General features: G+C 47.8%; 1 protein-coding gene across 7 annotated transcripts in view; it reads left to right on the top strand.

Moving 5' to 3' along the window:
* Positions 1–19,630, top strand: part of CLPB (ClpB family mitochondrial disaggregase) — a 73,280-nt gene that overhangs the window by 23,027 nt on the left and 30,623 nt on the right. For 6 of the 7 annotated variants that reach the window (XM_071433606.1, XM_071433601.1, XM_071433602.1 and 3 more), the window contains 2 exons: positions 4,515–4,618; positions 8,727–8,855. In XM_071433606.1, coding sequence (XP_071289707.1) covers positions 4,515–4,618; positions 8,727–8,855 — 233 coding nt within the window. The remainder of the gene's footprint in view (positions 1–4,514; positions 4,619–8,726; positions 8,856–19,630) is intronic. The other variant, XM_071433604.1, reaches the window with a different exon arrangement.

The following is a 19,630-nucleotide window of genomic DNA, read 5'->3' as shown; positions in this document are numbered from 1 at the left end:
GCAAGATCATCAAAGGCTTCATTGAAGCATATAATTTCTTGCCTGAAGGAGTTGTCCAGTCCTGTCACTGCCAAGGCAGTGGTTGCCAAGGGCAGTGGTGAAGTCCCCATCCCTGGAGGGATTTAAAAGCCATGATTCCATGATTCTATGATGTTTTCTGTTCAGTAGGTAGATATCCATCTCTAGCAGCACGGAGGTTGTCAATAAAAGGTCCCATAAAACAGCAGGACATAACCTGCCCCACCATCTTCCATCCTGGACCTCCTGCTTTCATGGGGACCTCCTCTTCGAGGTCTTTGATGCAGTTCTCTTGATGACAGGATTGACCACAGTAGCACCAAGTACTGGAGATGCAGGATGTTTTCAGAGGAATCCAGCGCTGGATCTTCCAGAAGAACTTTGCACAGATAGTGACCTGTGCTAGAGCTTTCCCAACAGAAGGACTGGATGTGGTGCATCTCCCTCTGTTCCACAGTCTTTGACAGATGGCACAGTGCCAGACAGATACTAACGGTGGGTCTGTCCTACCTAATGACCAGAGGTGGGAGAGCCTGGGTGGGTGGCCTGTGGCCACATCTATTCTGGGTGTCCCAGGCCATGCACTTGGCCTCACGGGGCTTTTCTTGCAGCCAGACCATTTCCTTGCTTTGCATTTTGCTGCCGCCAGAGAGGGCAGTGGTAAAGGTCCAGGTTCTGAAGCAGAGGTGAGAGTGGAGCTAGGCATGCTGAGCAGCCCTTCCTAGAGCTGCTGAAGGAATTTCAAGATACATTTTGTGCCCTGTTCCTTATCGATGCTCCTAAGGTAGTCCAGAAAGATCTATAAGCTTGTTGCAGCACTTCTACATGGGATGTCCTCACTGATGGGGCCTTAAGGAGCAGTGTAGCAAGACAGTGTAGACATGTCTCTTCTGTACATGGAGCAGATATTTGGATCAGTGTCTTTTCCCTGGCATCACATTATCTGTTCTCAGATCATAGTGTGGCCTGGGGGCAGGGCAGGGGGTGCACTACCATGGAGGCCTAAGGATGACACGGTGAGGTTGTCTCACTGGAACTGTACTGAAGATTGTGGGTTATCTCCCATGCTGACCCTTCAAACAAAAATCAAAACTACTTAGTGAACTTAGAGAAAACTCAGGCTCATTGAAGATATTTGTGTGGTAGAGAGTGAGCACATCTGTGATGAAAGTCTGCTCTGGGCTTTGTGGCTTCCACTGCTGATGTCTGAAAGTAGGTGAGGTGATCCACCATCAAGATGTCAACCTGTTGGAACAAGTACACAGGAGGCCATGGAGATGCTCCAGGGACTGGAGAGAGGCTGAGAGAGGTGGGGCTGTTCAGAAGAGAAGGCTCCAGGGAGACCTTAAGCCCCTGCCAGTGTCTAAAGAGACTCCAAGAGACCTGTAAAGGGACTTTGGACAAGGGCCTGGAGTGACAGGACAAGGGGGAGTGGCTTCCCATTGATAGAGGGCAGGGTTAGTGGGATATTGGGAAGAAATTAATCCTTGTGAGTATGCTAAGGCCCTGGCACAGGTTGCCCAGAGAAGCTGTGACTGCCCCATGCCTAGAAGTGTGGCTTAATTGGTCACAACCTGGTCTAGTGAAAGGTGTCCCTGCCCATGGCAGGGGGCTGAAATTAGATGAGCTTTAAGGTCCCTGTCTAACCCAAGGCATTCCAGGTTTTCATGATGCCCATCCTTAGTGCCTCTTCTAAGCCATCAGGTATGATCATGGCTGTACAACTCAATCCACTCAAGAACCTGTGCATTGCAGCTTCTGATGGCTGAAAAGGGGAAGGGTCATAATTGGAAATTGCTATTTGCAGAATGAGAACCAGAACCTCTCAACCTAAATATTATAGAACAAACTATATTATCTAAATATGGATATAAATGAAATATGGATATTAATGGAGTGCAGATGTAAATGAGCTCTGTATGCTCACAAGGATTGCCTGAAAGGAGAGTGGAGCCAGGTGGGGGTCAGTCTCTTCTCCCAGGTAACAAGTGACAGGACAAGGGAAACAGCCTCAAGTTGCACCAAGGGAAGTTTAGGTTGGATATTGGGAAAATTTCTTCCCCAAAAAGGTTGTCCAGCTCTGGTACAGTCTGCCTTGGGGAGTGATGGAGTTCCCATTCTTGAAGGGTTTAAAAACATTTGGATGTTTGAGATAGGGATGTGGTTTAGGGGGGAATGATGCCTAAGATTTTTACCTTTTTATATATTTTATATATTTGTAGCTTTGTAGATTGCTAAAGCATAGTTATAGCTTCTAGTGTTTTTCCTATTTTTCCTCTATACATTTAGGAATGATATGCTAACCTTTTAAACACATTCCTAAGTACTGTTTAGTCCTATTCCAAGAAGAGAACCAGCTACAAGGACATTCTCTTTTCCAATCAGAATCTGGACCAGATATAACAGAAGTGGGGCAAAAGAAACCCCTGGACTGCTTCCAGTGGAGCAAGACCCCAGCAATTATTGCTTAACCAATTCATCTTTTAATTGGACAGTATATGATAAGCACACTAATCAACTAACTTTATAAAAATCATAGAATTAATATACCACATGCAGTTTTCACCACATTGTGTACCTGAAAGCTTTCAAGTAAAGATTTGCTTTTATATTCACTTTAACATTGTTGGAAAGATCTATTATATTTTCCAGGTATCAGTGAGTGACAGTGCTGGGGGAACAGTTGGACTCAATAGTCTTAGAGGGCTTTTCCAACCTAAACAATTCCATGATTCTATCTCCTGCCCCCAGTCTTGGTGCTGTGCTCACTAGATGTGACTTTATACATGGTGAGGAGCACACAACTGCTAGTAAAGAGCAGGCCTCTGCTATACCATGCTGAAATAATAAGATAACCACCCTTGATTCTGCTAATGCATTTATAGGGTAAATGGAAGAGGAGCTTAAGTTAAATTCCAGATGTGACTTGACAAGCCACAGCCTGCAGGTAGATGTCAAGCTGTGGCACACATCGTTGTCAGCCTGTGAGCCATGTCACTGGTGATGAATGCTAACAAATCAGTTACTGTCTAGTTGTCATGGGAAGCTTGCATGCTGAAAAAGAAATTAAGAATTAACTGGCTTTAAGCTGCTTTCAGAAGGAGTGAGAAATTTAATTCTGACCTGATGATTGTTTGGATTCAGAAGCAGAGAGTGAGGACTTCCACACCAAAATGGCCTGGGCAGTGCGTCCCTTGTCCCACTGCAGCATGTTCATAATGTGCAACATTTGCTGGCAGCTCAAAATCCAGCATGTCCTGGACTGATCCCCAGCTCTATGGGGCAGCAGGGCAAGGGAGAAGCTTCTGACCTTCTGCTCCACTCTGATGAGACCCCACCTGCAGAGCTGCATCTGGCTCTGGGGTCCAACCTCAGAAGTATGGGAAGCTGCTGGAGTGACAAGGTGAAGTGGAGTGAAGCTGCTTGGATATGCCAAGGAGGTGCTCCAAGGTCTGGACCACCTCTGCTCTGGAGACAGGCTGGGAGAGCTGGGGTTGTTCAACCTGGAGAAGGGAAGGTTTCAGGGACACCTTGAGGCCCCCTCCAGTGTCTAAAAGGGCTGTAACGTTCAAGTCATAGAATCACAGGATTGTTTGGGCTGAATGGGTCTTAAAGCCCATGTCATTCCACCCCCTGCCATGGGCAGGGACCTGCCAGTAGATCAGCTTGCTCCAAGCCTCAGTCTGGCCTGGAACACTCTCAGGGGTGGGACAGCCATGGCTTCTCTGGGCAACCTGTGCCAGAGCATCACCACCCTCACAGACAAGAATTTCTTCCTGCTATCCAGTCTATCCTCTGTCAGTGGGAAGCCATTCCCATTGTCCTGTCACTCCAAAGTCCAAAGTCATTCCCTTGTCCAAAGTCTCTTTCCAGGACTTTTGGAGCTGCTTTAGGCCCTAAGGGGCTCTAAGGTCTCCCTGGAACCTTCTCTTCTCTAGGCTGAACACCCCCAATTCTCTCAGCCTGTCTTCTAGAGCAGAGGTGCTCCAGCCCTCTGATTATTTTCAGAGCCTCCTCTGAACTGCTTGCTGTGGGAGTTGTTTGCACTTGCTGTGTCAGGATGACACCTTTAGTATCAGAGGTGCAGTTGCTCTACAATTGCCTCCCAAAAGCAGTGTAGTTTTGTTTCCCTTAATCTGCAGAATGTTACAGTAATCTTCCTTTTTGCAGGGACAGGGGTGGCCTTGGAGCCAAGGTCTGTGTCTAGGAATATGCCTTGTGCTAGAAGCATGTTCTGTGCATGTCACCTCAGAAGGATTGCAAATCTCTACAGTGTCACCCCTTCCTCCAGTCCCTCCCCCATATAATTAATTTTAACCTATGCTGGTGGAGCTCTGTTTGATGAAATGTTCAGTTATGGTTGTGGGTTAACTTCCCTGGAATGTTAACATTCCCAGGAATATTTGAAGAGGGCTTTCTGAGCACTTCTCAGTCTCTGAAGGGCTTCAATTCCTCATCTACTACTTCTACCTTACTTTCCTTCTGTTTTGTGACAGTGTGGTAAAGGCTCTGCTCACAGCTAATGCAGATCCAAACCTTGGGGATGATTTCAGCAATGTGTATGAGATTGCCAAAGAAAAAGGCCTCCATTCCTTGGAAGGTAAGATGGCTTGTGTGTAGCTACTGACATTTGCTTTTCAGGTCCCAAAATTTTGTTTCCTGATCTGACCTCATGGGGTTTTTTTAGAGCTTGTTTCATCTTCTTCCTTTTTAAATGCAAAGTAATTGATGGTACTTGGGTGAATGTGTGTCTGAAGAGGAAAGAAACATTACATAGATATTATATAGAAGCAATCCTTCAATTTACCAGAGATAAACTGGTTTTATATAGCCAGAGCAAAATACAAAGTCATAGATAGGAATGTCATTCCATTGACTCACATGCAGCCACATCTTGGGGAAGGGTTCAGGGCAGTGTATTCCACCAGCAGCCTTAATCCAGCCTTTTATCAGGAGCTGTGAAATGCAGACAGACTTGGCCAATTGAAATAAAGCTGAATGATGCAAGTGACTACTGTTGGGTTTGGGCAGGCATCAGTATCAGCTCTCAGCCCTAGATGACTTTCCATGAAAACAAGGTCATTTTCTGCAGAGTCATGTCATCTCATTATGGATATTCTTGGCAGATCTCAGTTTCCATGCTCATCCCTTCATTATCCTCATCACTAGTTGATGCAGACTCAGAATCATAGAATCATGGGATGGTTTGGGTAGGAAGGGACCTTTAAAGCCCATCCAGCCCTGCCATGGTATGGATACCTCCCACCAGGTTTCTCAGACACCTGCTTTGTTTATTCAGACCTATTTAAATTTCCCAGACGGTTTCCACTTTTCATGACAATAAATGGTGGTAAAATTTTCTTGGTTTTATGATTATCAGGATATGCCTGGATTCTAGGTGCCCAGCTGTGCTTTGGAGCAGCCAGCTGCATGTTCAGAGATTCTACTTTTCCTCATGCTGGCAGGAATGATATAGTAGAACTCAACCTCCCTAAAATGTCCCTGTCTTTCCTTCCCCATCCCAGAAGCCTTTTCTCTATCCAGGCACTGTGCTAGCCTGCCAACCTCACCTCTGAGCTGGCAGACCATGGGATGTTACCCTTGCCCTGCCAGAGCCCAGCCAGCCACTGGCACTTGCATTCCCAGGTACCCCTGCATCCACAGTGGCTGCTTTTGTGTGCTCTGACTTGTTTGGAAGTTAAACCTTGTTCCAGCTGCTCTGGGTGGAAAATGGGAGGAAGTCACACAGTTTGTCCAGAGCCTCAGTCTGTACAGCATGGTTTGCAGAGACTGAGTCATAGAGTCATAGAATAGAATCATGGAATTATTTCAGTTGGAAAGCCCTTCCAGACCATAGAGTCCAGCCATTCTCCCAGCACTGCTAAGGCCACCACTAAACCATGTCTGCAAGTGCCACATCCACATGACTTTTAAAGCCCTCCATGGATGGGCAGACAGTGCCAGAGCTTAACAACTCTTTCCATGAAGAAATTTTTCCCAATACCCATCCTGAATCTCCCCTGGCACAGCTTGAGGACATTTCCTCTTGTCCTGTCCCTTGTTCCTTAGGAGCAGAGCCTGACCCCCACCTGGCTCAACTCTCCTGTCAGGGAGCTGTAGAGAGTGAGAAAGTCCCCCCTGAGCTTCCTTTTCTCCAGCCTGATCCTCCTCAGCTCCCTCAGCCACTCCTCACCAGACTTGTGCTCCACACCATTCCACAGCTCTATTGCCCTTCTCTGGACATGCACCAGGTCCTTCTTGGAGTGAGGGGTCCAGAGCTGAGCCCAGGTGTGGCCTCAGAGCACCCAGCACACAGCACTTCCCTGGTCAGGCAGCCACACCATGGGTGCTGCTGAAGCACAGGGACATTATCCACAGGCCTGTCTGTGCTTTTGGCTCGGTGCTGAGCTCTGTGAAAGCCTAATGAAGGTGTAATATTTGAGCCTCTCATAAAGCACAGGTTGAGTTAAGAAGATGGAGCAGTGAGGTGACAGCTTTGACAGGGCATTATTCTGTATTTTTAAAAGCTCCGTGCTCTCATCCCTCACTGTGACCCACCCATGCAGCAGACCTACTTCTTGATAGGAGAGAGAGTATACATAGATCATATCCCTATAGCAGGGAATGTAAAATGTATGAAACTGCATTAAAAAATGAGCAATAGAATGCCAATACATAATGCATGTACATAGACTTTATTTAAGATAAAGTGTATCAACCAAGAAAGTTAATTGTTTTTGTCTGCATTCATCCCTCTCTAATGTTATATATTTTGGGGTGAAGAAAAGATAAGGCCACTCCATGAGAAGTTGCATTAATTCTTTCGTTGACATGTTTTATTAAAAAGAATAAATTCAGTTGCGTTTTTAAAAAGAGAGAGAGAAACTGCCTTTGTTTTTTCTTTTTTTTTAGACATTTACATATTTCGTGTATAAATATTTTTTCATAAAAACATCCAAATCGAGAGGGTGTGCTCCACAACCACTGCGCAAAATATATTACAGACATTTATATGGATGGCAGGAAGGGAGACAGAGGGCTGAAAATTTCCAGGCACCCAGTGATGGATGGTGGACGAGGCTTCCCCTGACGCTTTATTGAGTTTCCGATGATTATCTTTCTCAGAGACATTTTTTACAGATGACGGCCGAGCTGTCACAACGGACCATGGGGGAAAAAAACCAACAATAATAACACTTTAATCTCTTTACTGCGCTGCTCCCTAGTATCTCAGATTCATCTTCCCTGACGCACGCAGTTCATTATCCTGCTCCTCCCTGGGTAGGAAATGACGACAAATAAATATACATACTCACCCTGTGTGCTTGGAGAAAGGACCCAGGGAAGGAAAGGAGCCAGGGCATTAATTGATCTTCCTGGAGGGACTGTGGTTCATTAGTGGAGATGCTGGGCTCGGACAGTGTCAGGTATTCATCACAGTGTTTCTCTCTTTGGAACTTTTCGAATCTCCTAGAAATCTTTTGATGGCTCTTAGGAGGGACTGTGAAGAAGTCCCTGCAGCCCATCCATTTTCCAGCTCTGCTTGCTTTGCCATAGCACAGTATAAGGTGCTCAGAGCACTTGGGAGCTCTCCCTGCCCCTGGATCTGGGTCTAATGAGTTTTGGGTACAGACCCTTTCACCAAGGAGCTGGACACACCTCCAGGAGCAGGATTTGGCCCACCAGGTGGGTGGTGTTTATTTGAATGGAGACAGCATACACCAATTCCACCGTCACTCATGCTCCATGGTGGGACAGGTATTTAAGGGGCTTCCTCTGGACAACCTGTGTCATTGTCTCACCACTCTCACAGGGAAGAATTTCTTCCCAATATTCAATCTTACACTGCCCACTGTCAGTTTGAAGACATTCTTACTGGTCCTGTCACTATCTGCCCCTGTAAAAAGTCACTCTCTCTTATTTTTTTTGCTGATGACTAAAGCAAAGAGTTTAAAATCCAGGTTTTCTAAAGCCTGATCTTTAAACCAGCTACAGGAGAGCAGGGGTGCTGCAGACCCTTCCTTCAGAGCCATGCCCTGCTGAGACACATGGACTTGTGGGCTGGAAACTCCCAAAATCAGGAATTTGCTTAAAGGTCAAGCCATAGTGTGGCAGCATTCATTCCTGTCACAGCTTCCCTTCTGTTTGCTAAAAACATTATTTAGATTAGATATTGGTAAGAAATTCTGCCCTGTGAGAGTGGCAATGCCCTGGCACAAGTTGCCCAGAAAACCTGTGACTGCCGCATCTCTGGAAGTGTTCAAGACCAGGCTGGACAAAGCTTGGAGCAGCCTGGTCTTGTGGAAGGTTTCCCTGCCTATGGCATGGGGGTAGAACCAGATGAGGTTTAAGGTTTATTCCAAGTCAAGCCATCCTGTTACCCTACAATAAATGGCTGGGAAAATGCTGAGGTCTTTGCTCAGGTGTTCTCCACCGACCTCCTCCCCTGCCTGGGCACTGTGTAGGCAGTCACTGGGATACATGGAAACCATGTTGTCCTTAAGTCTACTGCTGCTCAGTGGAGTGGGGGCAATGGCCACCAGAAATACCCACTGGGGTCCTGGTGGTCCCAGAAAAGGTCACAAAGTCCTTAAGAAGCTTCCTGCCTGGTGAAGGAAGGGTGGTGGGTCCATGCTGCTGCTGCACATCTAGATGAGCAGTTCTGCAGTTATCTCAGTGAGCTGAGCTTTCACTCTTTGTCCCTGCAGTCCTTGTCACCCGGGAGGATGACTTCAACAACCGTCTCAACGTCCGAGCCAACTTCAAGGGCTGCACAGCTCTGCACTACGCAGTTCTGGCTGATGACTACCTGACAGTCAAACTGCTGCTGGATGCAGGTGAGTTCTGTACTTCCACCCAGCTCATGGGCCAGGAGCACTTCTGAGTCAGCCCATCCTACAAAATTGTCAGGTTCAGACACAGGCCACACTCTGTCACTGTCACAGTTTGGTGTGATTTGCTGTTTGCTTTCATCTCTTTACATTTTAGTTTCTGTGTTCCCGTTCATTTCCAGTGATTTTTCTCCATGTGCTTTCGGTGGCTCTTCTCACCTTAGTCATTGAGCTTTCCCTTTCCTCCTGCAGTTAAACATCCAGGGAATCATAGAATCTTGGAATGGTTTGGGTTGGAAGGAACCTCAAAAATCATCCAATTCTAACCCTCTGCCATGGGCAGGGACACCTTCCACTAGACCTGGTTGTGCCAAGCTGCATCCAACCTGGCCTGGGACACTTCCAGGGATGGGCAGTCACAACCTCTCTGGGCAACCTGTGCCAGGGCCTTGGCACCCTCACAGGGCAGAATTTCTTCCCAATATCCCATCTAACCCTGCCCTCTGTCAATGGGAAGCCACTCCCCCTTGTCTTGTCACTCCAGGCTCTTGGAGCACTCTCCAGCTCCTTTGGATCCTCTTTAGGCACTGGCAGGTGCTCTAAGGTCTCCCTGGAGCCTTCCCTTCTCCAGGCTAAACACCCCCCACTCTCTCAGCCTGTCTCCAGAGAGCCCTTGGAGAGCTTCTGTGACCTCCTTTGTCCTCACTCCAGCAGCTCCACACCCTTCTAATCTTGGGAGCCCCAGAGCTGGACTGGGTGCCCCACATGCCCCCACTGGTCTCTGCTTAGTATTTTTTCATTTCCCACCTGCAGTATTTACTCAAGCCATCTGTCATATCCCTCATGTCCCTTTGTGGAATGGAAGGGTCCCTGCTATAGCAGGAATGGATCTGCTCTGTAGGCAGGGCACAGGATAGGTGCTGGTACCCAGATGAAATGGGGGACACTCAAGCACTGTTGGCACTGGGACAATGCAGCTCTTGTGAGAATTGGTCAGAATTAGCTTATGCAGTTACTGGCCCTCCTGGTTAAATCACAGGGCCCTTCTCCTCACAGTCTTCACTTGTATACTCACCTGGGCAACCTGTTCAGTGTTTAGCTGTCTTCATGGGGAAAAAGCTTATCAGCACTAGTGGAGTAGAATGAGAAGATGCATTTAGCAAACAGAACAGGAATGTGCTGCCCTGGCAATGGTTTTTATATGTACCCTCCTGCTGTTCCTTCTGGGATGATATTTGTGACTCTTGTGCTGTTCTCCAGAGCTGGCATCTGCTTGGTGTGTACCTGCACATGCACAGTGTGCCAGACCACCAAACTGGTCTATAATTCTGCTTTCCTCCAGATGTGATGTCCTTTTTCCCCAGCATTCCTTCTCCTCCAGCAATTTCAGCAGCTCTCCTCCTGCAATGTCCCCAAGGTCACCTGGAGATGAGCCAGCAGTCCTGTCCCTGCCTCAGGTGTATGCTGTCAGCAGTCAGATGGAACATAAAGTGGTCACCTGTCACAGCCTGGCCCTACCAGAGACAGGCTCACTAGGGTCTGGTTGACCAGATGCTGATTTTTGCAAAGATTTGAGGAATGTTGTAGCCTTTGTGGTGTGGGCATCTCAGAAGTTAATTCTAGGGAAGCACACAAGTATGTAATGGTATGACGTGGTCTCATAAGGCTCATTCTTTAAGAAAGCAGATAAAAAGAAAATAGAATGTAGCATCTGTGATGGCTAAATGTCCCCAGATGGGATGAGGAAAATTAATTGTGGCAACATTGAACCTTGATACTCATCTGTATTATGTGCTTATTATCTTTCACAAATAGAAATATAAGAGAGTAGGGGTGAGATTCTGTAGCACTGAACTCCAGGTCAGGGTTTCTCTGGGAGCCTTACAGATACCAGAGCCCCAGCTCCTGGCCATAAATTAACCCAAAACCAAAGGAACCAATGAAAGAAATTCTGTTGCAAAGGCAGGGCTCCTTGCAGGGAAGAGAGCTGAAAAAGCAGGCAGCTGCTCAGGAAGCCAAGGGACTGTGTGGACATTGTGACTGGGAAGTCTTCAGACAAAAATACTGCCCCCCCCCAAGTGGGGTCCACTGCATTTTTCTGACATAGAAGCCCCCCTCCATGTTTGCAGCATGAATGGGCATTGCAGGAACACAGAACCTGGCACAGTCCCAGAGCATGTGACTTACTGCATGGCTGTTGCATGGGCCAACAGCACCTGCTCAGCAGTCACTTGGCCATGGGCACTGACAGTCACAAGGTCTCCAACAAGACCTCTGGGATCCCAGAGTTGTGGCAGGGATGCCCACAGGAGGAGCAGAGTGGAGCAGGCTTTACCTGCTTGAGCAACGGGTTGTGAATGCACAGACCTGGAAGGGCTTTGTGGGAGAGTGCAAGGGGCTCTGGAGTGTTACAGGGAGTGGCAGTGGGGTAGAAGGGCTGGAAAGGTCCTTGTCATAGCAGTATTGGGAACAGATCTGTGCAGGGAGTCTGTACTGGAGGCTGGAGAGTGTTTGACATATGTCATGGTGTGAATCATAGAATCACAGAATGGTTTGGACTGACCACTCCCAGCTCTCCCAGCCTGTCTCCAGAGCAGAGGGGCTCAGCCCTCAAAGCACCTCTCTGGCCTCCTCTGGACTCACTCCAGCATTTCTAGAACCTTCTGTTGTTGGACCCCAGAGCTGGAGGCAGCACTTCAGGTGGGGTCTCACCGGAGTGGGGCAGAGGGGCAGAATCACCTGGAATAGCATTTTCTACAAAGATATCTGCTTCTCATTTCTGCCTTGGAAGCCCTCCTTGCATGACACATATTATCAGTTGATTGAAAGTACCAGGGCAGCTCCTTGGTTACCCTAAGTACAGGTAAAAGATGGGTGCAAATAACTGAAGTTGGCACTAAAGAATTTTTCTGACCTGAATAAATCATTGTAAGGAGTAAGTCCACCTTATTTCTCCAGTTGTGCCCTACTTAGCTCTCCAAGTACTCTTCCAATCTAGGCCTCACTTCACAGAGGCAACTGTTCTTTTTGTTCCAGAGATATTTCTGTGTCTGTCCTGGAGCCACTGCCATCCCTGTGAATGGCTCTTTCTCTGCCTGGTGCCCACAGAGAGTTCTTTGTTAGTAGCAAAGTGTCTCAGCTTGAAAGAACTCCCTTGGATCTCAGGAAAAAAAAGCATTTAACAATCTGTGGGACTGTGTTTGTTTGGGTACAAATGGAAGGATTGTGTGAAATCAAAGTAAAAATTCAGAAGTTAGCCAGAGGATGTGATGCTCACTCATCACTGTTCCATTCTTAGTCCAGCCCCACAGAAATCCTTCTGGATCCTGCTCAAGAGCCTCAGAGTTCATTTCCAAGCGGAAATCCTTGTCTTGTAGAGCATGTCCCAGTGCTCAGATCCTAGAGACAACAACCCACTGGTGGGAATCTCCATTTGGCAATGGTGTGAAATTGCCATTGGAGCCCCTCCCAAGGTTGAGTTCGCAGTGTTCCTCAGATTAATCCCTGTTCACCGTCCACAGTACCCACTTACCTTTTGCAGTCATGGTTTAGGATGCAGATGTATGAGGATTATTTGCTAAATGTAATAAACTTCACCTTTCTGTCAGGTGGACTCTGAACTGTTGGGGTGACAGCAGACCCTCCCCTGCCCTTTCAGCCAGTTTTGGGTGCTGGAATTGGATTTCCTGATGGGCGCATGATAGGAGGATTTCAGGGCATTCACTGGAGGCGTTCCCCTCCTCCCAAAGCAGGGGATCCCTGCCTCCTGGTCAGTGTAATCTGGGATGAATACATGGCCAAGGGTCTTGGTGTGGAGATCGAACCCCGTTCAGCCCTTTGTGAGGGTAATGCCCCTGTGCTGCCATTGACATCGCACACAGGGTGGCTCCCGGTTGCTGACATGGAACAGGCTCCCCTTGATCTCTCCCTACACCTGCCTTTTACTAACTCTCCATTTACTCTCCCTCTAACTTCTCTGGCTGGTGCTCTGCCCTCGGGCCAAAGCCATTAACTGCCCAGCCCCTCTCTGCTCCAGCCACTTCCTGACCCCCCTGTTGTTTTTAAGGGAAGCTCCCTGCACTTGCCCCTCACCCCACATCCCTGGCCTTTTGTGGCCCATTCAGTGACTCGCTTGACCCCTCCAGGACCTTATAGCCCTTTGGTCAGCATGTGTGTGCCCAGCAGACCGCGAGATGAAGTGGCAGCTCTGTTGTCCTTTCGGGCAGTTGTTGGTGACATTTCACAGTCCCCTGACCTGAGGCAACACCATAAATGTCGGTGTTTGGGGAAGGGGTGGGTGAGCGCTCACATCCGCACAGTGCACCAGTTGCTACTGCAGGCACAATTGATTCCAGGGACTTTGTGTTTGGCTCAGAGGAAGGCAGGCAGGGTCACCAGCTTGCTGGTAACAGAAATCCCCTTGTTTTAGAGGGAGCTTTTATTATTATGTCAGTATTTAAGTGAAATAGCCAGTATTAAAAGGTGCAGCTTTCTGGCAATGGTGTAACCCTGCCATGGAGCATAGCCAACATCAACCTCCCTTCCACAAACGGTTCTGCTCCAGAATCTGTTGCTGAAATGCAGGGAGGCACTGATTCATGTGTCCAGAGTCATGGAGTTTGTTCAAGGGCCGGAGCCCTTCTGCTCTGGAGACAGTCTGGGAGAGCTGGGGTTGTTCACCTTGGAGAACAGAAGGCTCCAGGGAGACATGAGAACACCTGCCAGTGCCTAAAGAGGCTCCAAGATAGCTGGAGAGGGACTCTGGATAAGTGCATGGAGTCACAGGACAAGTCAGGGCTCCCCACTGACAGAGGGCAGGATTAGATGGGAAATTGGGAAGAAATTCTTCCCTGTGAGGGTGGATGGCCCTGGCACAGGTTGCCCAGAGCAGCTGTGGCTGCCCCATCCCTGGTAGTGTTCCAGGCGAGGTTGGATAGGTCCGGGAGCAACCAGGTCTTGTGGAACGGTGTCTCTGCCCATGGCAGGGGAGTGGGATGATGTGGGCTTTAAGGTCTGTTCAGCTCAAACAACCTTGGATTCTGTGATTCAGAGCTAGGGACAGCACTGCTGCTGCTCAGGGATTTGCCCTGCAGGTAAATGGCCCTGCTCCCAGCATGAGAAACCGTTCCCTTTTCACAGCCTTGTACTGGGAAGAGTTGTCATAGCTGTGGTAACCTTTCAGTAAATTAAAGTTACACTAGACAGAGCACAGAAGAAGATGCTGCAGGAGCTGTCGTAGGTTGGAGCTTAAAAAAAATGCAAAATCAGAATATCGTTAGCACTTGCTTATGTATACACCTGAGAAACTAGGCACAGGAAGAAGCATAGAAGCAAGGTTCCCTGGTGTGTAGCAGCTCAGCTGCCATTTTTCTAGGATCTCAAAATTAATTTCCAAGAGCTTTTCCAAGTTGTGTTTGGTCTGTGTGTGTCTGTGTGTCCATGTAGCAAGGGGTTATCTGAACTGTCATCTGCTGGCATGTGGAAATGTTGTTTCTACACGGTTGTGTGGCAGTGCACTACTCTGCTGCTGCATGTATGTGGGTAGGGGCTTGTATTTCCTACCCTTGCCTAAAAACAGAGCAGTTCCTTCCTTCAGAGATTGACCCATGCCAGTTCCTGGGACTTCCCCTCTCTCTATCCCCACTGCAGAAACCAACACCTGCCCTCCTGTCAAACCTGAGCAGGCTCCATTTGTCCCCCATTCTCCCCAGTGCTCTCCTCAATCCTGACTGCCCTGCTTTCTATTTCCCATCTTCAGGAATCATCCCCTCTGCTCCCAGCTCCTCCTAGAGCCAGCACACAGGCTGACCAGGCTGTTACTGCATTGGAAATGCCTACTGCAATACATCTACAGGGGGATCACATGAGCACAAAATGGTTTGGGTTGTAAGGGACCTTAAAGGTCTTCTCATTCCACCCCACTGCCATGGGCAGGGACACCTTCCATTAATTTAGATTGCTCCAACCCCATCCAACCTGGCCTTCAACATTTCCAGGGATGGGGCAGCCACAGCTTCTCTGGGCAACCTGTGCCAGGGCCTCACCACCCTCACATCCAAGAATTTCTTCCTAATACCCAATCTAACCCTGTCCTCTGTCACTGGGAAGCCATTCCCCCTTGTCCTGTCACTCCTTGCCCTTGTCCAAAAGTCCTCTTCAGCAATCTTGGAGTCTCTCATCTCTAATTAGATGTGAAAGAGAGAGAGGAAGAAATGAACATACATTTGTGAAAACATTTTAGCTGAAGCTACAATAACCTGGTCTGCTGAACTCGATTTGCTAGTAAATTTAGCCCAGTGCATTTGTCCATAATGTTGTGCACTCATCTCCTCAGTCCAATGTAATTGCAGATCTTGTGAGTAGGGTGAGTGATGGGTAAACAGATTATGGAGCCAGCATTGCAAGGGATGGGCTTTGGACATCAGAAAGCAAAAGTGCTTATGGTATTCTCTGGAAAAATCAGGTTCTAATTAATTGGGTTTTTCTAACCCAATTAATTTCTTATTAACTACTACTTAATATATCTTGGAGTGTTTTCTGTTGCATCTCAGATTAAAAGGGTCCATTCTTCCAGAGGGAGAGTAAAGGATATCCCTAGAGAGTAGGCTCTCAGGTCCCCAGCAGCCACTTCCAGAGAGGAGAGAGCTTTGGTTTTAATGCATCCGGGGAAAGTAATATTGAGGTTTTGCTGCAGTCAGCAGTTACCACAGTAAGAAAGAGCTCAGGGCAGAACTCCTCCCTCTCTACAACTCCCTGAAAGGAAGGTGGAGTCAGATGGGGGTCAGGCTCTTCTCCCAGGTAACAAGCAACAGGATTAGAGGAAACTGCCTTGAGGTGTGCCAGGGGAGGTTTAGTTTGGATATGGGGAAAATTTCTTCCCCAGAAGGGTTGTTCAGGCTTGGCACAGGCTGCCCAGGGCAGTGGTGGAGTCCCCACTGGGGGATTTAAAAGCCTTGTGGGTGTGGCACTTGGGGACATGGGTTAGTGCTGAGGGAATAGTTGAACTTGATGGTCTGGCAAGGCTTTTCTAACCCAGAAAATTCCATGAAAGTATTCTATGACTCTATAACAGACTCTGTAAACCACGCTGTGCACAACCTGTGTGATTTCCTCCCATTTTTCCTTTAGAGTGGCTGGAACAAGGTTTAGCTTACAAGCAGGTCAGAGCATACAAATGCAGCCACTGTGGGTGCAGCTGTCCCCAGGAATGCAAGTCCCAGTGGCTGGCTGGGCCCTTTTTGGTGAGTCACAGGCATGGTAGCTGTCCTGGGTGGTCTGTTGTGGAGGTTTGCTGCCCTGACCAGCTGTCATGCCAGAGTGCCTGACATCTCTCTCCCTCTCCATGCTCATATTTACAAGGGAATCGGATAAATTCCGTATTGATTCCTTCTGTTGCACTGTAAATTTTGCAAAAGATGATTAAATAGTGCAATAGCATCTGCGAGTGCCGAGGCTCAATATGTTCTGGGCCGGCGTATCGATCCTTCGTCTGACCGCAGCCAGTTCCACTCCCTACCATGCCAGACCAGTAATTAAAATCCTATGAAACTGGGATTTAGAAACCAATCATATCCCAGCATCAAGGCATCCAGCATCCCACTGTGGTGAGAGCAATAAGAGTCCAAAGTGCCAGCGCATTTCTGTCTGTGTTGAAGCACTTAGGAATAGTTTTCCCTTAGGACAGGGGAGTAAACAGATCCCTCTTGAAGTGTTTCTGGGACAAACTTGACAGTGACAATGTGTTTGGAATGATCTTAAGAGCTCTGCACACATGGGTATATGGAGAAAGGGTGATGGACATATTGGAAGAGTATGATTTGGTAGTTTCCTCTCTCTTACCTTACAAAACAAGCATCAGGAGTCAGGTGGATTGTTTTCACATGCAGTTGCAAGTAGGCATAGACCAAATTACACTCAGGCTCCAATAAAGCAAGAGTGAAAGGTGCATGCATTTGAGACGTTTATTAATTCTTTTCCTATTTCTTTATTGGAACTTTCCCATTTGCCGGAGAATCAGAGAACAGTTTTGGATTGGAAGCGACCTTCAGGCTCATCTTGTTACAAACCCTCGCCATGGACGGGACACCTCTCTGTAGATCAGGTTGCTCCAAGTCCTGTCCAACCTGGCCTCGATCTTTATCACTTATGGAAACTCACCATCTCAGGCTGACTTCCAGCTTCTAATAAGGCTCCTAGCTTTCATTCCTAAAGAAGTGGCCTCTTTTAAATCTGTTTTTACATTTAATTTGCCAGAGCAAACACTTCATTGGATTTTCTTCATCCACCCTGGGTTTGGAAGGATGATGGTGTGGTTTCTTCCTTTAGGAGGAGGTCCTAACTCTTCTTATGATAAGAACTTTAATAAATATCATGGGTATCTTCAGTCTTTATATTCACGTTTCTGACAGTTACCTGCTGGTGGGCTGCTGCTTTATTTCAAGCAGGATGCATGTTTTCCCCTTGTGATACAAAGCTCCTTGGCCATGGATTCTTTGCTGGATTTTCTGGTGAGGAAGTTTGGCATGAACATGTGTCCCATTGCAGTGTGGTATTTAGGAGCTGAGGTTTGGAGAAAGCCTTTTGCTTTGTCCAAGGCTGAATTAAGACTTGCACCTTGTCTTGGAAGCTTTCTGACTGCCAGAGCTCTTAGTCTCTGGTTTCCACCAGTTTAACAATTTATTGGTGTTATGCTCTTTATCCTCGCAGTCCCTGAGCATGTTTTCTGTGTGTTGCAGTGCCCTTCAGTGTCTCAGAGGGGTGACCTTCATGCTGTATTTTCCCTGTTTGGTCAGGGCATTTCATTCTGTACTAATCCTGTGTCACTGGCTCATACAGTTGCCTCTCTTACCTTCATTTTGTTTCCAGTCTTTAACAGCTGACCTCACCACTCCACCAGTGGAGCTCAGTCCTTTCCTGCAGTCCAGTTTACATGCTGCTTTGACCAGTCTCCTCCTTTGCCTCTGTTCCAGCTTATGCATCCCAGTCCTGAGACTGTTGTGTCTGACCAAGTACATAAAGATTTGTGTTCAGTCTGGTTCACAAGGTTTGGGAGCACTGGTTAAGCTGCACCTCCAAGAGGACCTCTCCTTGCTGGTTGCTACCTGCCCTTGTCAGCATCTGACCTTCGTCTCAGAGCTCTGGGTATCTGCTTTTCCATGTAAACTCTACCCCAGAAACATCTAATTCTTAGTTAAGTCTAAATCCTTCCTTCACAAAATCACATAATGATTTGAAAGGGATGTTAAGCTCATCCAGTTCCAACCCCCTGCCATGGGCAGGAACACCTTCCACTAGAACAGGTTGCTCTAAGACCCATCCAATCTGGCTGGACAAATTTAGGTTGGAAAGGCTTCTTGTGTTTTGAGAGTGAGGCCACTGGACCAAGGGAGCACAGATCTTGTTCCCTGGAGCTCTGTGAGGGCTGCTGCCAGCCCAGGGCTGTGCATTAGGCAGCATTTGATGTGGTGGAACTGGAGCTGGTGCAGGTGCAATGTGTGTGCCCAGGTGGACAATAAGACCAAGGGGATCTTGGCTTGTGTCACCAATAGCATGGCCAGCAGGACAAGGACAGTGACTGATCCCTGTACCACTGGTGAGGTCACACCTCAGATCTTGGGGTCAGTTTTGTGCCCCTCATGGGAAAAAATGGAGGTTCAGGTGGAACCTTCTCACTGTCTTCTACTACTCAAAAGGAGGTTGTAGCCAGATTCTCACAGGCAACAAGTGACAGGACAAGAAGAAATGGCCTCAAGTTGCACCAGGGGAAGTTTAGGTTAAGTATTAGAGGAAATTTCTTCCCTGAAAGTGTTGTCCAGCCCTGGCATAGGCTGCCCAGGGCAGTGGTGGAGTCCCCATCCCTGGAAGGACTTAACAGATGTGTAGATGTGGCACATGGGGACATCCTGGTCTAGGGTGATGGCCATTCAGTGTGTCCACTTCCAGCACCCTCAGCACCAACCACCATGGCTTTGGTACTTCCAGGCTCCAGGCTCCTCTTTCTGGGATTTAGTTCCCTTCAACAGAAAAAAAAGAGTTTATTTCCCACTCACTTCTGGGATATTTGATCCAGCAGAGTCTGCTGCAGGGAAAGGAATGCTCCCCAAGTCCCCTCGGTGTGCTGGAGCACAGGATGGGTCCAAGGCAGTGACCTAGGCAGAATGGGTGCTCACAGGGCCTGGTAAAAGATGTTGAGGTACTCCTGGGTGCAGTGCCATGAGGAGCAGAGAGAAGTGCCCTCAAGGTTCATCCTTGCTGCCTCTACCCAGACCTTGCCTGTACCTATCCTGCCCAGGGGACAAGTGTGCTCAGACCCTCCACTCAGGACAAACTCGGTGCTGGGGTTCTATATTGGAGAGAATAGCTTTACACTGGAGAGAATGGCTTTGTACTGATTCAATGGCTTTATACTGGGGAGAATGGCATCCCTATTCATGGCAGGAGGATTGGAAATAAATGGTCTTTATGGTCCCTTTGGACTCAAACCAGTCAGCAATTCTGTGATTCTATGAATGGTTTTATAGTGGGGAAAAGTACTTCAAACTTCTCCCCAGTTTTATACTGGGGAGAGTGGCTTTATGCAGTGGCTGTATTATGTAGGTGGGGATTTGTATCTTCTCCGAGATAACAAGCGATAGATAAGACAAGAGGAAATGGCTTCAAGTTGTGCCAGGGGAGTTTTACGTTGGTTATGGGGAAAATTCCTTCCCTTGAAGGGTTGTCCAGCCCTGGCACAGGCTACCCAAAGCCGTGGTGGAGTCTCCATCCCTGAAAGGGATGGCCAT

Source organism: Agelaius tricolor, unplaced genomic scaffold (genome assembly GCF_023055355.1).
Source record: "Agelaius tricolor isolate 1412-34295 unplaced genomic scaffold, bAgeTri1.0.p SCAF_9, whole genome shotgun sequence".
NCBI lineage: Eukaryota > Metazoa > Chordata > Aves > Passeriformes > Icteridae > Agelaius > Agelaius tricolor.
The sequence above is the reverse complement of the archived record's forward strand: the minus strand, read 5'-3'. Positions and strand labels throughout refer to the sequence as shown.